Raw genomic sequence first — 26,561 nt, forward strand, 5'->3', positions numbered from 1 at the left:
AATATGACTTGCTATGCCAGTTAAGTTTCACTGAATTACTTACATTAAAAAATTCTGATTTGGAACATTTAAGTTAAGGTCATGTGGTTACATAAAATAGCATATTTCTGTTACCTTTGTCCTTCCTTCCCTACTGGGGGTCTCTCATTTCATATTACACTGTGAACTCTTTGGAACAGGCACTGTATCTGCCTATGTGTTTATACAGTACCAAGCACAATGAGGCCCAAATCTTAGTTAGGGTCTTTAATTCTTATTTGTATTGCAATAGTATACAATCTTATTTCCACCAACTTCCCTTCCAGTTTCCTAATCATTATCTGCCTAGTGGAAACAGTATATGTAGACAGAAGGCCAGATCTTGTACACTGTCTCCTTTCTTCCTCCTACCCCTTCCATCACCTTCCTAAATAGCTATTAATGATGGACACTTTCTAGACATATTTCTTGTTTTAGGCTTGCATCCTTCTCTTCCCCACCACCACAAAAAAAGATTTCACATCTCCTACACGACCGTGTATATCTATAAAACACCACCACTGTAAAGGACCATAAAAAGGTATTTATATACATAAAGTCAAATCTTTTAACACATCTCATTCACACTGCCCTCCCATATAACAAGCTTTCCATTGTAAATATCCACCCCCTTTATGGTGGCCAATATTATTTAGACCTCTACTCTATAAGGCACCATTTTAGCTGTGGAGTGAGGAGGCAAGGTCCAGATAAGTAGCCCAGTGGAATACCAGATAATACCCCAGAAGAGGTACAGCCTCTTTCAGAGGAACAAGATGCATCAAAGTAGTAGTAAGAGGAATGCAAAGGGTTACAAAGTGAGTGCAGCTCTACCCAGTGGATGCAAGATGGGATACCATGCCCAGTCCAGACAGAAAGAGCATAAAAGGTATCATGCCTTAGGTTGAAGAACACAGAAAGGGGGCAAACCAGCCTCTAGAGAGGGAACATGGGCAACCAGGCCAACCCTGAGTGAAGGATATAGCCGAACCTGATTGTAGGTGTATGGAGGTGCTGACCCTACCAGAGCATGCACAAGGACAGTTCAAACCAGTCTAGACAGACAATGTATAAGAGTAACTGTCCGGCTTAGGTATGTGAGAGGTAGTTGCCAAGCCTCGGGGTTGGGTATAGATGGGCGAGAGCTCAGTCTGGCTCAGACGGGGGTGGGAAGCTAAGGGGCACATGATGGGTGCCTAGTTCAAGCAGAGAATGGCACATGGGAGGCAGGCGGGCGAGGGGAAGAGAATGGTGCCTGGCCTACGGGAAAAGGGGGAAGTGGCAAGCTCGCGTGCCGGGGGCGCTTGGCCCAGGAGGGGAGCCGGAGGACAAGGCGGTCCCGGACCAGCACTGCCCTGGCCGGAGGGGCTGAAGAAGAGTCCCCTTGCCCTGCACGGAGCGCGCATAAGGGGGAGCGGCCCAGTGGGGCTTAGAGGGAGGCGGCGGCGGCGGCCTAAACGGGCGGTGGCTACCTGGCCGAGGGTAAGCCAGGAGGAGGAGGAGGAGGAGGAGGAGGTGGTCCAGGCGGGGGAACAGCGGGGCGGCTCGGGGGAGGATGCGGCTGCGCTGCACCGCCCGCCGGGGGGGGGGCTCGCCTGTGCGGGGTGGGGGCTCGCCCGGCCGGCCGGCGGGGAGCGGAGCGGGGCGCAGCGCAGCGCAGCGCCGCGGGGGCCGGGGCCCGCCCGGACTCACGTTCTCGGTGTCCCTCTCGTTCACGGTGGGCAGCGGCGTCCGCGTGGACATCTTGGGGGCGGGGGCCGGGCTCCGCGCCGGGGACGGGCCGCCCGAGAGTCCTAGGCCGCGGCGGTGCGGGGAGACCGGCTCCCCCAGCGGGAGGGGAAGAGACCCGGGGACGTGCCGCGGCGCCGGCCCCGCTAGGCTCCTGGGGCCATGGCCTCCTCCGCGCCCGGGCCGGGATGGGATGGGAGGGGGCCGCCCGGCCGCTTGCACCTCCTGCTGCCCGCCCAGGTGAGTGGCCGGCAGCGCTGGGGACTGGCGCTGGAGCCGGAGCCTCCTCGCAGCGTCCGGCGGCGGCGGCGGCTCCTCCCCCCGCAGCTCTGCCCCTCCCAGCCCGCGCCGCGGGGCCTGGCCCGGCTCGGTCCGAGGCACCGGCTCGATCGATTCGGCCGCCGCCGCCGCTGCTCTGGGCGGGGGGGGAGAGAAGCCAGCAGCTGCGTCCAGCGCGGGCGGGCGCAGCAAACGGGGGGGGGGGGCGCCACAGCAGCGCCGGGTGGGCGGGCGCAGAGAGCAGCGCTGACGGCGGGGCGGGGGCCGCGCTCCCTCATTCATTGCCGGCCCCGTCCCGCCCCCACGGGCCGTTCGGGGCTGGGGTCCCGCCTGGGCTGCGCTTCGGGGGGACGGGCCCTGCGCTGACTGGCCAGCCGGGGGTGCGGGTGCGGTGCAGGACGGGAGGGGTTAACACCCCCCCACACACACACACACGCGCACATACACACACCCCTGATCCGAAGGGGGCAGTTCACACCCTGGCGCGGAGCCGAGGTTCGGGTGCTGGGGCAGCTGGCAAGGCCCGAGGGGCGGAGAAGTGTAGTGGGAATGATGCAGGCCCCGGACGGGACTGGTTCGAATAACAGGAGAGGCGGGACCCAGGAGAGTCATAAACCCTAGGGCGCGACTGAGATTCGGATAATCAGGGGTTGGGATAAAGGAGGGAGCGATTTATGCCCGAGGAAACGTCAGCCACGGGGATAAACCTGGGCTCTGGTACCCCTTCATGCTTGGTGGACGCAACCAAAAGCCTTCTAAAGAAGGGAACTTGCACACTTGAATGAAGTGGGATTCACCGCCAATTGGAGTGAAAACTAAAATGTGGATAAATTGTCCTGCCTGTAGATAAGGAGGGAGGTTTCCTGGGACCTAACCAAAATGTGGAAAGAAGAAATTATGGATTGAAGGGATCAATATGAACACCCTTTTACTGCACACTAATTAAGGTTTATCCCTGCAAGGCTTGCAGCGCATATTTCAGGCCCTGGTTCTTTGGGAATACTAACATACCTAAAGTTAAGCATCCACAGATGTCTTTGCCTTAATTTTTTACCAGTATTCATAATTAGTTTTGAAGAGCAGGCACATTTCCCTACTTCTTGTGGAGTTTGTGCAGCTTGCACACCCAGACTTTCTGGAGACTAGTAAACCATGGATCAGTATGTCTGCAAATCATGCCACTTATTTATGTGCCCAAATATGCCAGTCTAAATTAGGGCTTGTCTACACTGTCACTTATGTCAGCAAAACTTCTGTCGCTCATGGGTTGTGAAAAAACGCCCCTGGAGCAATATAAATTTTGCCAGCATAAGGGATTGTGTGCACAGCACTATAACAGCAGGCAACGCTCTCCCACTGACATAGCTACCCCCGTTTGTTTAGGTGGTTTTATTATGTTAGTGGGAGAGCTCTCTCTCTCTCTATTATGTTGGTGGGAGACATTGACAAGGCGGCTACACAAGTGCTCTTACAGTGGTATAGCTTTCATGGACTGCAACCCACTTCATCAGATGCAAGAAATAGAAATCAGATAGGGGGTATATATATACAGCCAAGGGTAAGGCACAACAATGGGGAGGGTAGGTGTTAGCAAAGTCCATTCAGTTAGAGTAGATGAGGGCTATTCACAACCATTGATTAGAAGGTAAGAATGTGTGAACAGTGACAACTACTTCTTGTAATGATATAACCATTCCAAGTCCCTATTCAGACCCAGTTTGATTGTGTCAAGTTTGCATATGAGTTCCAGCTCTGCAGTTTCTCGCTGAAGTCTGTTTTTGAAGTTTTTTTGTAGAAGTATGGCAACTTTCAAGTCAGCTACAGAGTGTCCTGGGAGATTGAAGTGCTCTCCGACTGGTTTATGGATGTAACCATTTTTTATGTCTGATTTGTGTCCATTTATTCTTTTGCGTCGTGACAGTCAGGTTTGGCCAATGTACATGGCAGAGGGGCATTGCTGGCACATGATGGCATATATTATGTTGGTAGATGTGCAGGTGAATGAGCTTCTTATGGTGTGGCTGATGTGGTTAGGACCTGTGATGGTGTCACTGGAGTCGATGTGCAGGCAGAGCTGGCAACGGGGTTTGTTGTAGGGATAGATTCCTGTGTTAGTTTTCTTGTTGTATGGTGTACGGTTGCTGGTGTATTTGCTACAGACAGGTTGGGGGGCTGTCTGTAAGCAACATAGGTCTGCCTCCCACGGCTTGAGCGAGTGAGGGATCATCTGCTAGGATAGGTTGTAGATCCTTAATGATGTGTTGGAGAGATTTTAGCTGGGGGCTGTAGGTGATGGCCAGTGATGTTCTCTTGTTTTCTTTGTTGGGGCTGCCCTGTGGTAGGTGACTTCTGGGTACCCATCTAGCTCTGTCAATTTGTTTCTTCACCTTCCCAGGTGGGCATTGTAGTTTTAAGAATGTTTTATGGAGATCTTGTAGGTGTTTGTCTCTGTCTGAGGGATCGGAGCAAATCCGGTTGTATTTTAGGGCTTGGCTGTAGACAATGGATCGTGTAATGTGTCCAAGGTGGAAGCTGGAAGCATGAAGATATGTATTGCGGTCAGTTGGTTTTCGGTATAGGATGGTATTAATATGACCATCCTTTATTTGTATTGTAATGTCCAGGAAGTGGATTTCTTGTGTGGACTGGTCCAGGCTGAGGAAATTATTGAAATCCTGGTAGGTCCAACGGTTTTGTCTCTCAATTAACAAAAGAATCTTAGACTGTGTTTACACAGAGTAAACAAACGTGATCTAACCACCATGCCAAAATAAGTTTGTGGTCAGCCTGAATTGTTAATCCATTTTGGTTGCTCAGCTCATGTTAAAATGCATAGTTTTATTCCAAATAAGAACCTTGCAGAAATAGAGCCAGATATCTGCATAGGGCCCTTACTTAGGCAAAACTTGCACTGACTGCAAGATTAGGCCCATTGCAGTATGGATTTGTCCATGGATTTGTGGTCACAGCAGAAAGCAGCCTAAACTAAAATGTGTATAAATGTATTCAGTGTCACCAGTGAGTCAGGAAAGGCTGTCTGACTTCCTGTAATAGCATTTGAACATGAGCTGGCTAATAATACATAAGGACCCCTTGGGTCATCATCAGAAAAATGTATAATACTGCCCTAACATTTTTGTCATTGAAAGTGCATTTGTCTCATCCATGCTTGTTAATGTTGTCATCGTCTATTTTCATGTTTTAATAGCTCAAATATATTTTTGTTACTAATTAATTAATACAGACCCTCTGCTGCTCCATTCAGAGTGGTACAGAGAGGAGCAATATCATAGAGAAAGCAACTGATGGGGAAAGTGATTAAAATGATGCTGCTGCCCTACTCCTCCCAAAAATGGGTATGGGCAATGGGTTGTGCAAAAATATGTATGCTTCTCCCTCCTTCCCTCCCTCCCAGAATCCTGAACTCTCAAACATGTGTAGTAAAATATGTAGAAAGTTATTGCTGCTTCATGCAGTATTAACTCCCTCCTTGTGCTCTGTAAGAGTCCCAGAGCACAACCAGTTCTCAGAAGCCACTGGCACAATGGCTACTAGCTCAGCCTCTCTGCTGTAGCTGGGTGCAGGGCTTGGAGAACAGAATGCAGTGAGAATGATGGCTGGGTTTGGTGTCCTGTGGATATTCATCCACTCTATTCCGGACTAATCCTGGAGGCCAGTAGAGAGGATGCAGAGTAAAAGGCTGCAATTGTTAGACCCATGACGTTTTTGGGGGTTTTTTTTTTATATTTTTGTTCCGTCTGTGCATTTTTGCCAGAAACATCACACATGCATTTGCTGTTTGTAGTTTTGTTGTAAACCTGTTGGTCCCAGGGTCTGAGAGAGACAAGGTGAGTGAGGTAATATCTTTTATTGGACCAACTTCTGTTGGTGGAAAGGACAAGCTTTTTAGCTTCACAGATCTCTTCCTCAGGTCTTGAGAAGGTAACCAGATGTCCAAGCTAAATAAAAGGTGGGAAAGATAGTTAAGCATAAGGGGTTCACGAATGCTGTAGGAGACCACTTAAAATGAAGATGGCAATTAAGGCAGTAGGATATGTTACAAATTGTTGCAATTGTTGATTATGGACATTTAGTGATTAGTGTGGAGATTAGTGAGTCATAAAACCAGCCTCTCTTTTAAGAATAGTTTTTAGCTTCCGTCAGAGTTATGAATTTAAGTTCCCTGGCTTGTCTTTTGAAGGTGTTGTGCAGTTTTCCTTTGAGGATGAGGCCTGAAAGGTCAGATATGGAGTGATCACTTTGTGAAAAGTATTTGCCTCCACTGAAAGGGTATTTTTGTCTTTTATTATTTTTCTGTGTGAGTTCATTCAAGAGCCTAGTAATTATCTAGTTTCACCCATATGGTTGTTGGGGCATTCGGTGCACTGGATGAGGTACACCACATACTATGATAGGCATGTGTAGGACCTATGGATCTTGTATTTGTTAACAGATACCACAATACCCCGTTCCATGAAGAAACTATGAGCTTAGTTGTGCTTTTTAGGCCTTTCTACCCAAGGAGATGCTCCAGGAATGATTCTGCTTCAGCTTCTAGGCATTCAGGCAAAGTGGATTCACTGCTGCACCTCTTGTGGAGTCCAGGATACTCTCTCCTGTACATAAAGCCAAGTGGCTGGTGGCTGGGCAGAGCCAGGGCCTTACTCTTTCCCTTCCAACTTGGAGATGCACTAGACGGGACCAATCTCTGCACGCAGGAGAAATGGGACTGCAGCTGTGCTCAGTCACTGCACAGGGACTGCTTCTTGCTGCCACCTCTCCCTTTGCACACCTCTGGAGTAGCTAGGCACAATCTAATTTTAATTAAATGATCAGTTTTAACTTCAATGACAGAAGGGTTGATATTCCATTTTTTTAATAGTGATCTACAAGTTATACAGTTCCAGTGGCAAATTTCAAATGCTAGCTGAATGAAATCTCTTCCACAATTTTAAAATTTAATTCACAATAATGCAATAGTGAGACATTAAAATTGCACAGAAAATATGATCATTTATATGTGATCAAAGTATAAGGTGAAATCCTGGTCCCACTGGAATCAAAGTCAAAACTATTGACTTCAATAAGGCCAGGATTTCACCCTTATTGTGGAAAATGAATTTTGAACTGTTATCACACCTGGGAAAAATGTAAGGAATAATGTATCTCCAGCTGTACATAATAAGACAGAAATACCATTAGAGGGTTCTAGAGCCATCATAAACCAGAGAGACAGGGCTCAATTGGTTGTTTAATTTCATCAGAACCCCAAGATGAATTTATAGTTCTGAATTTATATTGACTTTAGACGTATACTATTGGCTACAACTAAGGTTATGATTCTGACATGGCAACAATTAGGAAATGTAATCAAGGTGAAATGGGGAAAAGTAAAAAAACAAAAAAACTAAATTAAAACATGTCACGGAATTGTTTTATGGCCCAAATAACCTTTATTTTTTTTCTTTTTAATAGGAACAGTGCATTGTTTGAGAAAATAGTGATCAAGTTTGGAACATAAGTTTGCATGTGTGTAACAGAGGCAATGTTCCAATGTCTCCTTTACTAAACTAACGTAGCTAACATGTTTCTCCAAATTTCCCAGATTACTGGGCATTCTCACATCATGAAGGAATATTGTATAGGATAATAAAGAAGAATAACAATTTTTCAGTGGTCAATCTGGATCCCTGAAAGGAGTAAAAAAACAAAAAGCCCTATTTAATAACAATACTTTATGGTGTAAACATGTAAATAGCTTTTTCATTAGCAGCTCTCAATGGACTTTACAAACAGTGGTAAATATCATCATACCCATTTTAAAGCAGTAGAGCTAGGTTCTGTGCTGCATCTCTTAGGAGTGACCCCAAAAACTGATCTAAATTACGCTTGTTGCCAGTAGCCCCAAGAAGCTGATACAGCAGCTTAAGATCACAGAGGATCTCTCTCTCCCTGGGTATACCACTTACACCGAACCAGGAGGAAGAATGATGCAGGATCTACTACATTTCTTCACCACCACTGGAGGATCCCCATGTTGGCATTTATGTAATTCACAGCTAAAAACAACTCATTTCAATTGACATTTCCCAGTCTCTACTTTGATATCTGGTCCTCCTTTCCATCTGCTCCCTCTCTCCACAGCCATATCCAACTTCCCCCCACTTGTAAAGAATTTCAAAAAGAAAACTGACAAGCCACCACAGAGCTTAGCTGGAACCATACTGAACCCAGGGTAGTGGCAGTAACATGAATTTTAGCACCTGGTTTCTTCCATTGCTGTTAGTGTTTGGGCTGCTGTGGCTTTCAGCCGTGGTTTTGCACCTGCATCTTGAAAGTTTCATTTTTGCAGTTCTTTCTCTCTTCCAAAGTGTATAATACAACTTGAATTGACATTGATTATATTTCTGCAGTATGTAAAGTTCAATATCACTTTCATGCATTGACATTGCTGAAAATAAATTTTTAACTGTTTGTTTATTCTGGAAGCATGATCAACATTACAGAACATTATTATGGGTACAAATCAGAAATTAATGGAAGTAAATGTATCTGTTTAATATCTAGAGATTGTAAAGTTGTTGAGATGTTTATGCACCGGTGATGTTTGTTGCTGTTTTTATTTGATTGTCTGGGGGGATTGTTTTGTTGTTGTGGTTTTTGGTTGGTTGGTTGTTTTTGGTTGTTGTCTCTTTTATTTAAGAATATTAATTGTGGTGGCTGAGCTACAAACAACAAATTGACTGATACTGAAAGGGTACAAATTTAACGCCTGATAAGGGCCCCTGATGTGTGACAAGGTTGTGGTGGCAAAAGATGACTCCAGCACAGCTTCCCCTTCTGTCAATAAGAATTAGGAGACCAGCAGAACCCAAAAGTTCAGACAAGAAAGGGGGACTGGCCTAGGTTGCTTGGGAGAAGATTCACTGATTCTGCACATCTCCTCGTCAGCCTCCTCATCACACCTTGGTGTGGCTTCTCCAGAGAAGCATTATACACTAATTCATGCCATGTCTACTCTACAAACTTTGATTGAAGCAGGTGTCTCCTTAGGGGGAATTGCTTTTTCTTAAGGTGTATCCTACTGTAGCACAAAAGGCTTTGCCAGTGCAGGAAAATAAAAGATAACTTCAGCTAGTCAGGCCCAAATTGCAGCAGCTTTTAGCCTGTCGGTTAATGTCAGATGTTTTGATTAACCTGTACAGGGTTCTGTGACAGGTGCATAGTGAGTCTTCAGTGAGCAAGGAGTTAATTCTGGCAACACCTCCCCTTCACATTGCACAAGTTCTAAGGGAAAGGTCTATAAAAGAATGTCTGTTTGAAAGATAGAATATGGAGAATGCTTTTGGGAAGATTAAGCTCTAAGTCAAAGGGGTCAGTTAGGACTAAACCCCAGGCTGGGGGATTTTGTGGGGTTTTTTTGGGGGAGGGTTACAAATATGTTAGCTCATTTGATTTCTTGTGATAAACAGTATTCTTAGTGAAGGTACTTTGCTGATTTGACTATTCTTTTTTTCTGCTGAATCATTCCACCAGTTTATAGGCTTGTGTTGATTTATTGGCAAGTTGGTTTTCTTCCAATAAAAGTTATCATTTAAAAGAAAGAGAAAAATTTCCCTTTTTAGTCTCTGACTGTATCAGGTTGGCAGAATAATCTTAAAGGTGGTTGAAGACATGACAGGATAGAGTAAAAAGTTAGAAGGAAAGATTTGACAAACATATTCATGGGCTTTGTAACAATTTAACTGCATTGAACTGTTCAAATGAATGAAGTAGTGTCATACGCTAAAGTAAATTTTATCCCCTACGGGGGATGTAGTTAGAAAAAACCGGCATCCAACAGGTAACTGCTGTGGAATTTTCTGACTGTATCTTAGAGCACAGTGAAGTCTAAACTAAAATTGGAACAGACTTCATTAAGGTTATCAGTGAGCAGGAGAAGGCTATCTGACTTCCTGTAACAGCAACTGAACTAGTGCTGCTAATAACCTTGAATATAATAGCCTGAATGAAGAATTTAAAAGAGGAAAGATTCCAAAGGACTCCCCTAGAGAGCTTACAACATAGCAAACAAATACACTGCTTGGAATTCCCAAGTATTTTTGCTATTAAATGCTTATTATAGGCCTGATCCTGCAAGCCCTTTGCGTGAGCAGAACTCCCATTAAAGTCAATAGAAAATCTGTATGTGAAAAGCTTGCTGGATCAGGCACTATCTTAGCAGACAGCGGCATCTGTGTTTTGTTTCAAAAGTACCAAAACTGGTACTTTCATGGAAGAATATCGTATATGCTTTTTTAGTGCTGCCCTTAGCCCCAGGGGAGCGCAATGAAGCCAAGATCCATACTGCTTGCTTTGTTGTTCACATCAAGCACTGCCTTTACAGAAGGACTGTGATAACTGGTTACCCTCCCTCATACTATTTTCATTCTGCCACAGGCCTCCAGGGGATGATACAGCAAAGTAACAAGGGGCTAAGAGCTGTGGATCTCACACTTAGTAGTTGGTCCAGATTCCTCACTGCTTTGTGTAGCCATTTACAACTATGCAAAGTGAATGTAAAACACCGCCAGCTCAGAATGATAGAAGTTTGTGTCATGCTGGTAGATTGGGGTGGAGAAGGCATTTAACATATGGTTTAACATCAGTACGTCAAAATCATAATAATTAATGTGAGATATGCCATGTCAGGTACTGTTAGAAAGGTTGTAATATGCTAAGTAAGATGATAATACTTATGTTCATGTGTGATATGTGAAATGGAAGCTATAGGTATATTTGATATCTGTATTTCAAATGGTGCTGTCTGAGTAAAGACTCAGTCAGGATGGCTGCAGAACAATAGCCTGCTTAATGGTCCATTAAGATATCCCCAGGTGCAAGGGGCCCAGGGGGAGAAGCCGGAGATACACCTGATGAGGTACCAGGACTTGCCCATGTGATCTTACAGGAACCAAAATGGAGTTCAAACCCTACAAATCACAAGGCCAGGGCCAGAGGTATATAAGGCAGAGGCCTTGGGAATCCATTTTGTCTTCAGTCGCCAGTGTTCAGCCAGGACTCAGCTTCAGGTACTAACTTACCTCTGGATCAGCTCATCTACAACTGAACTGAAGCTGTGAAACAAAGGACTGAGACCCACCCAGAGATTGGGTGCACGCCAGAGGAACTATACAAGCCTGCAACTCCACAATTCTTCTAGAAACCTGATGTATATGGACTTTCAATCATTTGTATGTATCTGATTGATTGTTCTAATCCTTTAACATTTCTCTTATGGTTTATTTTTCTTTTTACGATAAATTTTAGTTTTAGTTACTTAAGGATTGGCTGGCAGCGTGGTATTTTAGGTAAGATCCAAACTTACATTGAACTGGTACTGTGGCTGACCCTTTGGGGTCAGAAGGCATAGAGTTTAAATAACTGGTCTCTTTACTGGACCTAGTGGCTGACTGGGAGCCAGAGGCTGAAATGCAGTAAAGGGGGCTGTGTGCATTTGTATACTGGCTTCTGTGGGGATTCAGAAATGCAGTTTGTGGCTGGTTGGGAAGTCTGGCTTCAGTGCCACCCTCCAGTGCTGGGAGAATCTGCTCTCCTTTTACAGCCTGCCCTGAGCTTGACATTATCAGTTGGCTACCCTGGGCACAGGACAGGTCACAGCTTGCACCTACTTTGTATATATGTAAATGATTACACACGACCATGAAGAATAGGCCCAGTGAGGGGAATGTGGGCCTGATGGTGTTCAGTGATCAGTCAGGGTATGTCTACAATGCAATAAAACACCCGCAGCTGGCTGGTGTCAGCTAAGTCAGTCTCATGGGGCTTGGGCTACGGGGCTGTTTAATTGCAGCATAGCTGTTTGGGCGCAATGTGGAGCCTGGGCTCTCGATCGCAGAGCCCAGGCTCCAGCCTGAGCCCAAACATCTATATGTGCAGTTTTATAGCCCCACAGCCTGAGCTCTATGAGCCTGAGTCCGCTGACATGGGCCAGCTGCAGTGTTTTATTGCAATGTAGATGTGTCCTCAGAGTCAGAGCTTATGGTGCTTGCAAGAGATCTGCTTTATGCTGTGTCTGGTTCCAACTGGCTGTACATAACAACCAGAGATTCGCAGCACCCCACCCACACACTCTGGGAAGCTCAACCCTCAGACAGGGTATGTCTACATTATGAAGACTACCTACATACCCCCATAGTGTAGACGCAGCCTATACCAGTGGCAGGGTTTTTCTGTCAGTGTAAGAAAGCCACCTCCCCGTATGAAGTTAGCTACATGGACAGAAGCGTTCTGCTATTGACACAGCTGCCTCTACACTGGGGAGTAGGTCAATATGACTGCCAGGCAGGGGTGTGCTTTTTCACATTTCTGACCAACCTCGCTATATCAGCCTAACATTTAAGTGTAGTCCAAACCACAGTCCCCAATACCACAGGCCTTAGTTAGCAGAGAAAATATACTGGAACCAAACTTCAGAAGGAAAAAAAAAAGCCCATTGGTTCTCCCTTGGGTTCTCCCTTGCATTCTAGCTTTTTAAAAAATAAAAATCAGACAATGTCAAACTAATTTCCTGAATGAGCTAACACCAAAACATTTGTTTTCAGATGTTCCTTCCCCTGCATGAAAGTGATGCTTCTTTAGAGTGTGACAAAATGGAAACATTTTTAAGACAGCTTTAGGTTTCTATTATTAATTACATTATTTCATATTGTTATGTGATGTGGAGCTTTTCACCTCTAGGTCAATGTTCAAAACTATCTGAGGTTAGTAACCAAAAGTCATTACCATCTGACAGCCGGTTGGCATTCTATGTCCACTTCCTATAGGAAAGTTGCTCATATCACAAAACCGCTAACACAGTTTGGCCCATCTTGGAAATCTCTGCAGAGATACCAATGACTGAATGGGCATGAGGACAGAATTCTGTTCTCAGCCCTAGTAGTACTTACTCAAAAGAGCTGAGGCATTGGTGGTGAGGTGTAGAGAAACTTGTACTTTTACTACCCCACCTATATTTGTGTTCAGTGACTAAAGGACATAAGTCTAAGATACTGTCAAGTTCAGCGTCTTTCATGAGCACTAAAAATTCATAAAACTATAATAAAAACCATTTTTATAAACCAATGGTTTACCAGAGTTGGTATTTTCATTTTACAGGGGCTCAACACACTCACAGTGAAATGTGAGACTACCTCATCAGAGAACCTTACAAAGCAGTCTCTAGTAAGATTTGCCCACACCAGCTTTGAGAAGGGCAAGAGTGCAAAGGTGCTAAAAAGGCATCAAACACCTTAGATTAGATTAGTCTCACAAGGTAATCCTTGGCACTATTTCTCAGCACATATCACATTGTCAACATAGGCTCTGCAGTGCTGCCATAGTAATACATTTAAAAAGTATTGGGCCACATTCTGAATTTCCTTACAGTGAGGCCAGATCCTCAAATGTATGTAGGCTCCTAATGTCCTTTAAAATCAATTGAAATTAGGACCCTAAATATCTTTGGGGATGTGGACCTCAGTCCTTACTAAAGACAATACTCCCTCTGGTCCAGATCCTGACAGATACTGAGCAGTGAAGCACTCAAGCTCCCACCGACTTCATTGGGAGTTTTGGCTGAGGAATGACATACAGTCTGCTTCTGCTCCCGCTGAAATTCATGGGACTTCTGACCTTAATTAAGTGGGAGCAGGATCAAGCCATAGTAAGGACGGACTTCAGGATTTGTCCCTTCATTTCTGGATGGGAGTGGTCACAGCATATTTTCATCCCTAATCAGCCTCAACAAGATCCTTGCACAGCCCAATTATGCTGTTTTAAGCTTTTAACAAGTGTGTAGGAGTTCAGAAAAACCTCCATTCCCCCAAGAAAAATTTAATTGCAAAGATTTGTTTAGATGCAGCACCTAAATAGGAATCACTATATGAGCCACACACTCATGCAAATATTTCCCTCTCCTGCATTTCGTTTCATTATAATATACATTTTTAGAGAAAATACATATGAGAGCTGATTCTGCTCCCATTGGGAAAAATTCTCAGGCCCATATTATCTGCTGCTGTAAGCTGGAGCAGCTCGATAATCTCAGTTGATCTGTGCCAGTGAGAGACCTTTTATGTTCAGAGGTTATACCTAATATATAACAACAATAGCATCGTGATCTCTGGAGCCAGATTTTGCTCTCATTGACACTAGTATAATTATTATTACTTATTATTTATTTTACAGTATTGCTTATGTGCCCTAAGTGAGATTTCATCCCATTGTGCTAGGCACTGTACAAACGTATGTCCTGATCCTGCAGTGCGGCCTGGTCAGATGGAACCCCGCACATGTGCATCTGTAGGATCACAGCCATAGAGACTGACATGATCCCTGTCTGAAAGAACTTAGCATGGGGAACTCTGCTGAAGTCAATGGAGTGAGTTCAAATTTATACTGTTTAAATGATATCAGAATATGGACCCTAATCATTAATATTATTATTACTATTTAGTTTATTGCTATTATTACAGTACCCAAAAGTGTGCTAAGCACTTTGCAGAACAAATAGATGGACAAAGCCTAAGCCACAAAGAGCTTAGATATCATGAAATGAAAGGGGGAAGCAAGCATCAGAGAAAAGATGGATTACAGAAGGACACAGGTCTGAAGAACAAGATTATTCAATTTAGGCATACGCTCTTCCAGATGGTTGAGTAAAAAGTATTTAAACATAATTATCATTGGCTACTATTATTAAAATACTAATATTGTTACTATTCAATAATTGTGGTTACTAATAATACAATTACTTGCAAGTACTGTTGATGCAAAATATATGTTAATTACATCCCTTTATACAATGAAGATGTTGTGGCTTCAGGCACTGAATATGGCACTTCCCTTACTAGATAGGAAAGAATTTATTTCTGTTCTATACAGATAGGGAACAGAAGCACAGAGAGACTAAATGATTTGCCAAGATCACACCAGGCACTCTGTGGTAGAGCAGGAAACTGAACCTGCGTTTCCCACGTCCCAGGCTAGTACTTTCACTATTATAGCATCCTTTAGAGAAGGATTTCCTACACATTGTTCTGGGTCACCCCTTTTTTCTTTCTTTAATGGCACTTTCCCTCCATCGAAAGGGCAGACTCTCCATCAATGACTGGAATATTTAGGTGTACAGCTGGGCAAAATACTGCAAAAAATAATTCTCAAACATTCAAATAAAAACACATTTGTTTTGGGAGTCATGAGTGAACAGAATTTTGATTGCAAATATATTGAGGCAAAGAGAGAGTTTGATAAATACCTGTGCAAATACTCATGCAATTCATAATTGAATATTTGTGTGACATGGTCATCTTGAAACCTTGTGGATTTGAGAATCATGCAGTTATGGAGCAAAATCACTGCCATGTGACTAAGAGAGCAAATCTCACATCAACAATTTACAAATGGCAAATACTCAAAGCAACAATCCTGGTGAATAGTTCAAGAGCAAAGCATGGGCTAAAATATGTTTGCCTTAGCTATATGCCAGATAAACTTGAATGACAAACAACAGCTAGATCCTACAAATGGATCCATGCAAGCATCTCCTGCACGTTGGGGCCCAACTTTATAAAAATACAGATCTTTATCTTGATGACTTACAGACAGCACAGGGGGACCGTGGGGAGGGCGGCGGGGAACGTTTAAGGAATACATTGTTTGCTGTGAATAGTTTGTTCAACCTTAATCAAAAGAAAAGTCATCATTGTATTCCCTTAGTACCCTTTCTAAGCAATCTCAAGGAACATGCTACATACATTAAACTACGTAAATAAAAATACCAAAATAAATAACAATGGGTCCAATCCTGATGTCCTCATTATTTCTGAATCCGTCTTTTCTATGGCAAACTTCTGTGGAAGCCAAAACTGAAGGCCGAAGGATATGGTCCAATAACAACAAAAATAAGGGAACTGACATGTACCTGACTTCATTGCTCAGTCACCTGAGTTTTGCTTCCCTTCTCTATAAAATAGGTTCTCTCTTTGGAATGTAAGTTCTTCAGGGCAGCATCAATGGCAGAAGTGTGCTTGGATATTTTTAACTGTGAAGGGAGGCTTGCACACTTTTGCCCTTGAGGGCTCAATCCTGCAAGGTACTAAGTATTCTGGCTCCAATCCAGCAAAGCACTCAAGCATGTGCTTAACTTTAAGCATGTGAATAGTCCCTTTGAAGTTAGTGATGTGTTTATGTGCTTCACGGATTGGAGCCAGAGTGCTCTGCGCAGGAGTGAGTCCATAATAAATAAGAAAATGTCCAATGCCCAGTATACTAGGAAACTAAAATATTTGGACATAAGGTGTTATATTGTGGATGAAATCTGCCTCACTCTAGCAGCCTAGAAAATAACATTGCCTTTTGCACTATAATTTGTATGATCCTACTATTAAACCCATGTATGCAAAACTGTTTGGAAAACAAAATACTTTTCAATGCTTCTGAGGCTGAGTTATACAATTTTGAATAAAACGTAGCTGAAAGCTAATTTTTTTTTTATCTTGCAGCATTAACATTTATAGTGGTTTTTAAAGGTCCGATGGTAACATATGTTAAAAGCAATTCAGAAGTCCAATTAAACAGAAATGTTAGTTGAAATATTTATATAATAAACTTAAATATGTATGCACAGAGACATATGGAGATGTATATTTTAATATTTATTTATATACTGTTGATGTATAGATGCACCATATACAAACAAATGGATATTTCAGATATTTATCAAGACAACTTCAGTTCCTGGCATCCTTTTTGGTTGGAGGGTTATGTGATCTTTCATAATAATTAAGCAGTTGTTTATTTTTGACTGCCATGTTGTCAAAGGAATAAGACATTCTGGGCTACTTTATTATCGTGAGATAATCCCTCCTGGTTTGTTGAAGGCTTGGGAGAAAACTGAATGCTTCTTAATTCCCACAAGGTCTGTGTTATCTCATGGTAACACACACACATACACACCTTGTGGTATGACACTGCTTCTTGTTACAGGTAAAATAGACCTTACCCTCATTCAGCATACAGTTATATGCCTTAATTTAAAAAGCTCATTTAAATTCCTGTTGCGTTGCAAAACATTTTAGCAGACAGTACAGTACATAATAAAATTCTGTTGTGTGCTTTCATTACTGAAATTCTAGTAGAATCCAGAGAGAAAATAATCAGGAACCGAACAGCTGTTAATGATAATATTAACAGCTATAGATGATGTTTAGGTGAAAGTTTCTTTTTTTAGTGGTTGTGTGCTGTGGATGGTTAACTCAGTGACATTTCATTGTAAATTTGAAGGAAATTCACACCATTGCCCAGTCCATTTACCCTCTTGTCAAGGCCTCAGTGTAACAAGCTTTCCTAACTTCTAGCAACTACTCATATTAAAGATCTTTTGAAGATATTTATTCCCCAGACTAAATATTTTTATTTTTCAATACTCTCTCTTAAGGGTCAAAGCTGGGGATCCAGCGCACAGCTCAAGTAGCCTTCTGCAGCCTCAATTCTCCATAGTAGACTGGAGGATTCAGATGTTGAGATCTCAGGATGGTAAGCATTGTATAAAAACCGAGAGATCAGACAGGCTTCTGGCATCGCTCTTGCCTGATCATCACTGACCTGTTTCCACTCACCTCTTGTACTTCTGTGCAGAGATCCAACATGGTACTGGCCTGGGCTCAGTGCAGGGGTGAAAGAGGCAGGCACCTTCCTGTAATAACACTAAATCCAACCTCCACTTACACAGTGGGCCCACACTGGTTCCACTGTCAAGAAAATAGCAGCAGCCATGGAGATGGGAGCTAGGTTAGTCCTCAAAAGACAACATTTTTTCTCACAGTTCTACACAGTATATTGTAACTGCACTGCTTTGCTCTCCCTCCGAGTGTAAATTCCTCTCAAGTCAATGAAAGATCCTCACATGTAAGAGAGAACAGCATAATTTTAGAGCTGAGAAGAGAGCAGTAAGGATGGCCTTAATGCCTATGTCTAAAAATACTGCCTTATAAACTGAAGTTAAAGAGAGCATTACCCTGTTATAGAATGATGGATGGGTGAATCTCTCCCTCATGAGCTGTGGCCTTGGAGGTAGGAAATTTCTGTGAAGGGAATTGCTATACACTACTAATAATAGTACAAAATATATTTGTTTCTGAACAAGGTCATGTAGCTTCCTACTTGATACTGTAGCCAAGTCACACAGTTTAATTTGTGACATCAGAAGTGATGTCTGTGGCAATAGACAGCAATACCTCAAATGCTTTACTTGAAGAACAAGCAAAAATATCCCAACAATAAACAAAATCGCAACCCATCCAACTCCCCATCTGTGAGGGAGCCAGGATGGGATCATTTACTCAAATACAACTACCTGCAGTAGCAAGACAAACAAAAAACACACTTTTCTGTGTGAATTTTTCTTTCCTCCCAAAGTTTTCTCCAGGAATAGTCCCTTCACAGGTGCAGTTCTCTAGGTGATGACCAGTGCCTGGATTCAGTTAGAAACAGAGATGAGCATAAGCTGCAAAGTTCAGCTCTGGATTCCAAGGCACTTAGAGATCAAGGGGGCATTCAGACTTGGCTTGGGCTCATTTCTAATTATTGGGGTGAAATCCTGGTTCCACTTAAGAATTCAAATGGCACAACTTCTTCTGGTTTCCATGAGGCAAGGATATCACCCAGTGGGTACTTTAAAGGGTTACTGTGACTATGAAATAGCTTTAGAACTCTAATTTAGGACAGTAATTGTGTGTCAGTGGTCTCATGCCCATGTCTATCATGCTTACAAGTGACTTTCCCTTACTATATATTTATAAAGGCTCTCCTTGCAGTCTCTTTCTGTCATTATTGAGAACTGTTCTGGTGATATCGAGGGCTCTTTGAATTACATAAGAGCTTTTAATAATATGAGAAGGAGGCACAAAGAGAGTCCTTTTCTTATGAAGTTTTAAAACACAAAACAATCTGCAACTTAAAGTACTTATTTTTCTATGACAAAAAAAGAAAAAAAAATAGCTTTAAGTCCCTCTCTCAGTTATCGCTGCAATGATATTTTCAAAATGCTTTCTCTTTGCGTCTCTTGCAATAAGAAGATTCTACTGCACCAGACAATATCTCTGTATGGCAAAAATGTTGCTTATAAAGATGCTGGGTTGGTGTGATGGATCCTGTGCTTTATAATCCTATGTATAAATTCTGTTTCATAATATTAACAGGACAATAGAGACAGGGCATTTTGGATGAAAGTTCCTTTTTTTTCCAGACTTCTGCTATATAACAACAATCGGGATGCAACATTCACCAAGAAATCCATTAACTGTAATGTCTTACTGATAAATTGTTGGTCACACTCTTGCATTTAGGGCCCCATCCAAAGCCCTAGACAGCTCCCATTGATTTTAATGGGCTCTAGATTAGTCCTTAATGTTTGAAAAGTACTTGGAGACCTTGATGAAAAATGCTATATAAATGCAAATGATTATTAATTATGATTATGATCATAGCTATAAATTGACTATTCATATGTTTATGAGCAAGGTTTCTTTAAAAAATTCATGGCCATATATAGTGTGGGTTTTGGGGATTTTTTTTTTGCTTTCATTCAGAGATATTTATTTCAATTTTCTCTTTTTTAAGGCAGCTTGTACTAAGACAACATGAAATTCTGGCATATGATACAGTCACTCAGATTCATATTTCATAAACAGATGGCTCTGTGAGTCTCAGGCAATGCAGGAATAGCACCATATTTACGGAGTTTAAGCGATGATTATGCCAAAACATCATTTGTTACACCAATATTTTGTGTAAACTAAGTTGTGTAAAATGTTCTGTCAAGCTACTCTGGTTTGCTCTTTCACAGCTGTCATGCTTTCAATCCAAAGATGATGCTTACGACAAGGAGCACAGCACTCTCATGTAGCCTCAGCTGTCTTAAGGCTGTATCTCAGCCAAAGTTTTCTTAAAACATTCTCCACACAGTATATTATAATGTATAGTTGCATGGCATGTTTTTACAATTCTTTTTGATGGGAGGAAGGTTTGCATGATGATGACCGTGGGGCTGGCTTACAAACCATTCTGAAAGTATTTACAACTACTATCTTTATAGTTCTGTATATACTGAGATCCAAATATTGAGTAATACAGTTCCATACAAAATATCAGGAAAACTACCCAACATCCACTAGATTATGCAATAGTCTCCCAAAGGAAGAGAAGGAAGCCCCATCTGCTGGGATATTTAAAACTAGATTGAATATAGCACGAGAAAATATACTCCTGCAGAGAGATGAACAAGGTGACATTATAGTCTTTCCTTCTCTAATGGCTATGACTCTATGAAAAATACTAAGACATTTATCAAGAATAAGTTTATCAAAAGCAGATTTCCAACATATCAAATACATCATTAAATAAAAAGTCAATCCAAATCTTTACAGAAATTCACCTTTAGAATCTTGTGTTCTCAAACAGTGCAGATTGAAAATTATAATGGAACAGAATACTGAAGAGGGCAGATCTGTGAAATATAAATAGAAATGAATACTTTAAAGGGATAAGAATTAACAAAATGTGTACTTCGCACTGTGTTTGAAGGCCACCTGGAGCTTGTTCAACATGTGGCAGCCCATTTTTTAGGCAGGATAGACAAAGGACAGCAGATTACATAACAATGTTCCACACTCCATGCTGGCTACTGCTTAAATTCAAGATTCAATTCAAGGTCCTGGTCCTTATTTTCAAGCTCTAACTGGTTTAGAACCCAGCTATCTCTTTGCTTGCTCCAATGAAACTTCTGCAATTAGCAGGGAAGTTTAGGTGGATAGTCCCCCAGGATCAGATTTACAGGACGAAGGCAGATATCTAATCAGTGGAGGGCCTTGGCTAGGGAATGTGCTCCCACTGGAGATCAGGACTAGCTCTAGGTTCTAGCCTGAAAGTGTTACCTCTTAAGAGTTATAGAGACTCCAGGCAATGCTCTCCTGAGGGCCAGCATCTAAATGTGTTCTCTTTTAAGAAAAGATCTCTGACTATGAAAGTCGAGGGGACTTTCGCTCCCTTTGTAGAACCCTGGAGTTTACAATCCAACCATAAAACAAGAGACAACAGATGGATTCAGACATATGAGGGGGGAGTACAAGGAAACAATGAGAGCATAGTAAGAATGGTCTCTGCACAATAGCAGCCTAAATGTTGCCAAGTTTTTTTGTGGGCATCGTGGCAAAAAAGAGTTTTGAGGAGGGTTTTGCAGATGGATAATGAGGAAGCTTTGCAGATGTTTACAGGGAGCTCCTCCCAAGTGTGAGGAGCAACAAGGGAGAAAGCATGAAGGTTCTTGTTTGAAAATTTCATAACTGGGAAATAGAAGCTGGCAACAACAGTTCAATAGTGAAAGAGAGATGTTAAGTAGGGAGGGGATTCATTGTGAAAGGCCTTGAAAGAAGAGAGAAGTAGATAATGTTTGATGTGATAGAGAAGGGGGAGCCAGAAGAGGGATGCAAAGAGAGGGGTGACATGGTCAAAATGATGGGCTAGGAGAATGATCTTTGCAGCAGCACCCTGAATAGATATGAGGGAGGCAGGACTGTGTTTGTTTAAGGCCAGAGAAAAGGATATTACAGAAATCAAGACATGAAATGCTGAGATCTGGGACAAGAGTTTCAGCTGTGTGGAGGATAGGAAAGGCCATATCTTAGAGATGTTCTGTAGAAAGAATTAGCAAGATTTAGACATAGCCTGGATGTAAGGACCTAGAGAAAGGTCTAAGTCAAAGATGATGTTCAAGTTACGGGCCTCAGTGACAGGCAGAAGGTGGTCCGGTCCACAGTGATTGAGAACAGAGGTAGTGAGAAGGGCTTGTGGGAGAAACTTAGGAACTTTGTTTTAGCCACGTCAAGCTTGACTTGACAGCTACACATCCATGAGGAGATGGCAGAGAGACAGGCTGAGATTTCAGTTTGGAAAGAAGACAGATCTGGAGCAGAGAGGTAGATTTGTCAGCATAGAGATGGCAGCTGAATTTGTGTTTGCAGATGAGATTACTCAGAGATAAGGTATAGAGGGAGATTCCATATTGTTAGGTGCTAAAGGAATGTAATAAATAATAATAATAATAAAAAAATAATAATACACATTTATTGGTTTCATAGGGTCAAATCCTGACCCTCCACAGATCTGGAAGACCTTAAATGCAGAGAAACCACCACAGTTCTGGTGCTGAGGGAGAGTACATAGATAGTCTGTGCAGGGTGTCTGAGTCTCCTGTACACTGTGAAGCACTGTTTTGTGATGTCTATCTCTGTAGGAATGTGGAGAGGGGATTTGGGGACACACTAGTGAATGGCCATCAGTAGGTCTGTGAGTCCCACAGCTGTATACAGATTAATTAGCCAAAACCCTTGCATGGGTTGGTAACAGTGACAGTGGCCACTGTGTCAGCCCATTAAGTGTAGCAACAGCTCAGAGAAATGCAGGGATGCAAGATTTAGCCCTATGTATTGTAGATTCTTCAAGGATCACTAAGATGTTGCTTCTTTAGCTAATTATCTGACATTGTCTTTCACTTCCTTATCAGTAAATTTTGCAAGATTCCTACAAAACACATGATGCACAACAGCTTCCCTTGGCCATGCAAATTCCAGTTTAACCTCTAAAGATTGATTGCAAATTCAAAGTCATCACAGAACAATTTAACTTTATTTCTTACGCCACACAAAACTATAGCCTGTTGTTTCATATTGCTGCTTGTGACAATCACCAACCATACACTGCAATTTTATAGTCAGTGCTTTTGTTAAAATAGCATCTATTTCAGACTCCCTAGGACTGGCTATTTACTGCGTTATCGCTGGTTACTCCTTGACTCACCATGGGAAAATACATTTTCAGTAATCCACCCCACTGCTATTCACATACTGTGTATTTTCCTTACACTTGAAGCCATATGCTGTCCTCAATCAAAGTACATAGCTCCCATTCAAATCCAAAAGGCAAAAGTTTCCTGTTTTGTTAAAACCCCAAATGCCCCTAAGCTTTTACGTAAAATCTTCTCTCAGTGCAGCCACTGTTGCCATCAATGATGGAAACATTGGTGTAGATGATCGCTGGGTTTTTACCATCATGTTGTCTAGACCTGTCTGTAATTCAAAACATTTTACAATATTTAAAAAATACACAATGGAGTTACACATAATTTGGTTCATTCTGTGTACTCACATTGAAAATGGCAGAGCATATGTACATGGTAACATTTATTTCAGTTTTTATTATCCTTAAAAGGAATGTTTCAATCTCTTCCGCAAAGATGAACCATGGTTGTCATATGGCAAAGTAGTAACCAGTAGTCAGAAAACATCTAGAGTATGAGGGGAACAGAATCAAATAATGATTATGTATTGCCTGATGATCAATAAAACTGGAATGGATTCATTAGAAAGTTCTACAGTATCTAAGTTTCCATGAAAATGGGTATTGTACAACTGTGTCATTTTCAGTTGTTATACATAGCTCCTTAAAGAGTTCTACAGCTATACAATACTTATATTTCTAAATAATGCTGTTATTACCCCCTTTTTGACCCTCACAGTCAGCCAATTTTCATGGTCTAGACAATTGTTTCTTTTAGGAGGAGAAATTGATGCTGGAGCCAGGAGTTTCTTTGATGCAATCCTGTGAATTTACAAAGAATGTACAAAATTCTATTTGCCTGAACACTGTAGGATTCAGACAACAGGAGACAGTTTCTTTGCTCACACTTCCAAGCCACTTTCAACCAGCCCTTAGCCCAAAATCTCTTTCTTAGCTTTTTTCTTAGGGTCACACTACCAGGGATTCTCTGGCTGTTTCTAGGCTTCTTTGCTCCTTCTGTGTCTGTCTGTGTGTTTCTATTGATTCTCTCACACACAGAGAGAGGTACATCTCCACTAATCAGTGCCCCAGACCCTGTATTTGCTACCTCAGTATTCAAGAAAACCTCTTGGGCGACATGGTTCATGTTCTGCTCAAGCTTTGTCCCGTGTTTGTGTTTTGGGTGGTGATTTCTACTATTTCAGCTGTTTGGTTCCATAAAGGAGCTTGATTGTTTCTTACATTTATCCCAAATGAAGGGTGGCAGTTACACCGCAACAACTTAAATGAGATTTCACCTAGCGCCCCAACCCGCAGCATAACACTGTAAATGCATAACAGGGGAAATCAGGATGGTTGCAAATAAATTAGTAAAGACAAGTAATGTATCTCATAAAAAGTCTCATAAAAAGTTCTGACTTACTTCCACCACATTTGGGGAAGCTCAGATCCATATCTAAACTTTGTAACATTATAAAGGTTTAACTTAAGCCACAAATCAGAACTCTGCCAAATCTGAAGAAAGGTCAGAGGTAGATCTAAATTTTGTGGAGCAAGTCCATCTCTAGTTATAAACTCCTTACTCCTTTGTTTTTGTCTGAGAACCAAAGATGTCCTTTGCTTTTTGAAAATAAAAATTACAAATTCATAAGGTAAAGGAAAGCAAGGCTGGTTAGCATTGACTTACTTGCAGATACCAAAACCTGAAGGGAGGTTGGTTCCTAAAATATTTATTTAAAATGGTCACGTAGGAATTCGTATTTGTAAAGGCAATTGATTTCCATTGCTATAAAAACGTTTGGCAGGCAGTTAAATAAAAGAGCTGACCACATTAATTTAACTATCTAATGTAGTACAATACATTCATGGGTGCATATAATTTATTATGGAGGGTGGGACAAATTCAGTCCCTTATTACACCTATGAAACCCTAGTGAAGTCAATAAAGCAAATTCACCACTGTCATAAGCAAGCACAAGTTCATTAATTTCAACCACCAGTAGTACATGAGGTTCCACCAGCATATGTAACTCAGGTCAGAATTTGGTCCATCAATTCTACCATGAAGTCAAAGAGACTAGTGTTGGTTTGGGTTTTCTTTTTTTCTTTTTTTTCTTTTTTTTGCAGGAACCTCTCCTCATCATGTGAAGTCATAGATTTAAGAGTATATTGAGGTTCATTCCCTACAGTTGAATGTACAAGAAAATATATATACTCCAAAGAATAACAAATTCTTAGTGGAGAAATCAGAAAGATGCTTTCAGGTCCACAGGTGTAAATTGTTATCTGGCCAGCTTTATGAGTGAGTCACCCAAGCAAACTTTATATTCTAATTAACAGTGAATCCACAGAGTCATCTGGGTTCGTCATACACAGGATGATGTCAAATTTCTGCTGTGTGTCTCACTTCTACATCACCAATGTCCTCAACGCTGGTGTAATGGATTTGGTTCCAGCAGTGAAGAGCAAAGATGATCATGAGCATTGTCTGGCATGTCTAGCTTGAAAATAGGTGCACAACATTATCTACAGCATTAGTTATGACTAGGGGCCTGAGGGAACTAGAAATCCATTGGATTGATTTTAAAATAAAACCTATCATGCCAATTTCATCAGCACTTCAAATAAACACTCTCACTCTACCATGACAAATGCCTTCTCAGAATCTTAGGACAAAGTCATGTCCTGTATGTTCTTTTGTGTGTATGAAATAATAACAAAGAACCTACATATATAAAGAGAGTGTCTTCCTTAAACAAAACCCTTTTAAGAAGGCACTGGGGGACAGAATATTCAGTCTTCTTCACTATTGCTGTTTTTATTTACAAAGTTATAATACCATGTTGATGGATGTTAACAAGATAGTCTTTTTCAGAATGCTTGATTATGCCTGATAGTCACAATGCAGTCCTGAAATATTCTTTTTTCCCCCTTCCCTCATAACCCCTCGAAAAGGCATTTTACTGCTTGTTTTTTACATTAGAAAATTCAGTGTCTTCCTTTTGAAGACTGTATAATGACTGGAGAATTAGGGAAATAATGAAATTACAGGAACAAAACCAAGAGACTGAAAGTGGAGCAACTGAAAGGGTAGCAAATTTATACTCAGACTATTAAACTCTCTGTTGGGTTTTTTTTAATTTTTCTTTATTTTGTTACCACCTATATGACTTCAATGACTGAGTATCATTTTCAAGATGGGAAGTCCTTGTTAAAATGTGCTCTCTCTCTCTCTCTCTCTCTCACACACACACTCTCCCTCCTCCTCCTGCTTTCAGTTAGAGTGTAACAAATAATATGCATCCTCTCAGTTTATCAATAAGTCCTCCAGCTAAATCAGGGAAGACCAGAGCTCGCATCCCTGATAGTCTGAAGTTGAATAAAAGCAAGCAAGCAGGATTTTCTTTAAATCCTTTCAGGCCTCCTTTCAACATCATTAAGAGGCAAAAAAAAATATTTAAATTTTTTTTTTAAAGGGACAGTTGCCCAATTAAAAAAAAAATTCTTTGCATCAGAAAACATTCTAACCCCAAAACTTGTGTAGTTTTCATCTATGTCTTGACTGGCTGACTCATTTTGTTTGCTGCTCACTTAGGAAAGGTAGATCAATAGCATCCTGGAAATGTCTAATTTGATGCCCATTTTACACAGATGCACAAGAA

At 41.7% G+C, this 26,561-nt stretch overlaps 1 protein-coding gene across 5 annotated transcripts in view; it reads right to left on the bottom strand.

Annotated features, from left to right (window-relative positions):
• MARK1 (microtubule affinity regulating kinase 1) overlaps positions 1 to 1,828 on the bottom strand; it is a 131,051-nt gene extending 129,223 nt beyond the window's left edge. For all 5 annotated transcript variants that reach the window (XM_067564923.1, XM_067564922.1, XM_067564921.1 and 2 more), the window contains exon 1: positions 1,711 to 1,828. In XM_067564923.1, the coding sequence (XP_067421024.1) occupies positions 1,711 to 1,761 (51 nt within the window). In that variant the 5' untranslated portion in view covers positions 1,762 to 1,828. The remainder of the gene's footprint in view (positions 1 to 1,710) is intronic.
• Positions 1,829 to 26,561: the final 24,733 nt, after the last annotated feature.

Source organism: Emydura macquarii, unplaced genomic scaffold, assembly GCF_026122565.2.
Source record: "Emydura macquarii macquarii isolate MOO-44397 ecotype Brisbane River unplaced genomic scaffold, CSIRO-AGI_Emac_v2 contig_2676, whole genome shotgun sequence".
NCBI classification, from domain to species: Eukaryota; Metazoa; Chordata; order Testudines; family Chelidae; genus Emydura; species Emydura macquarii.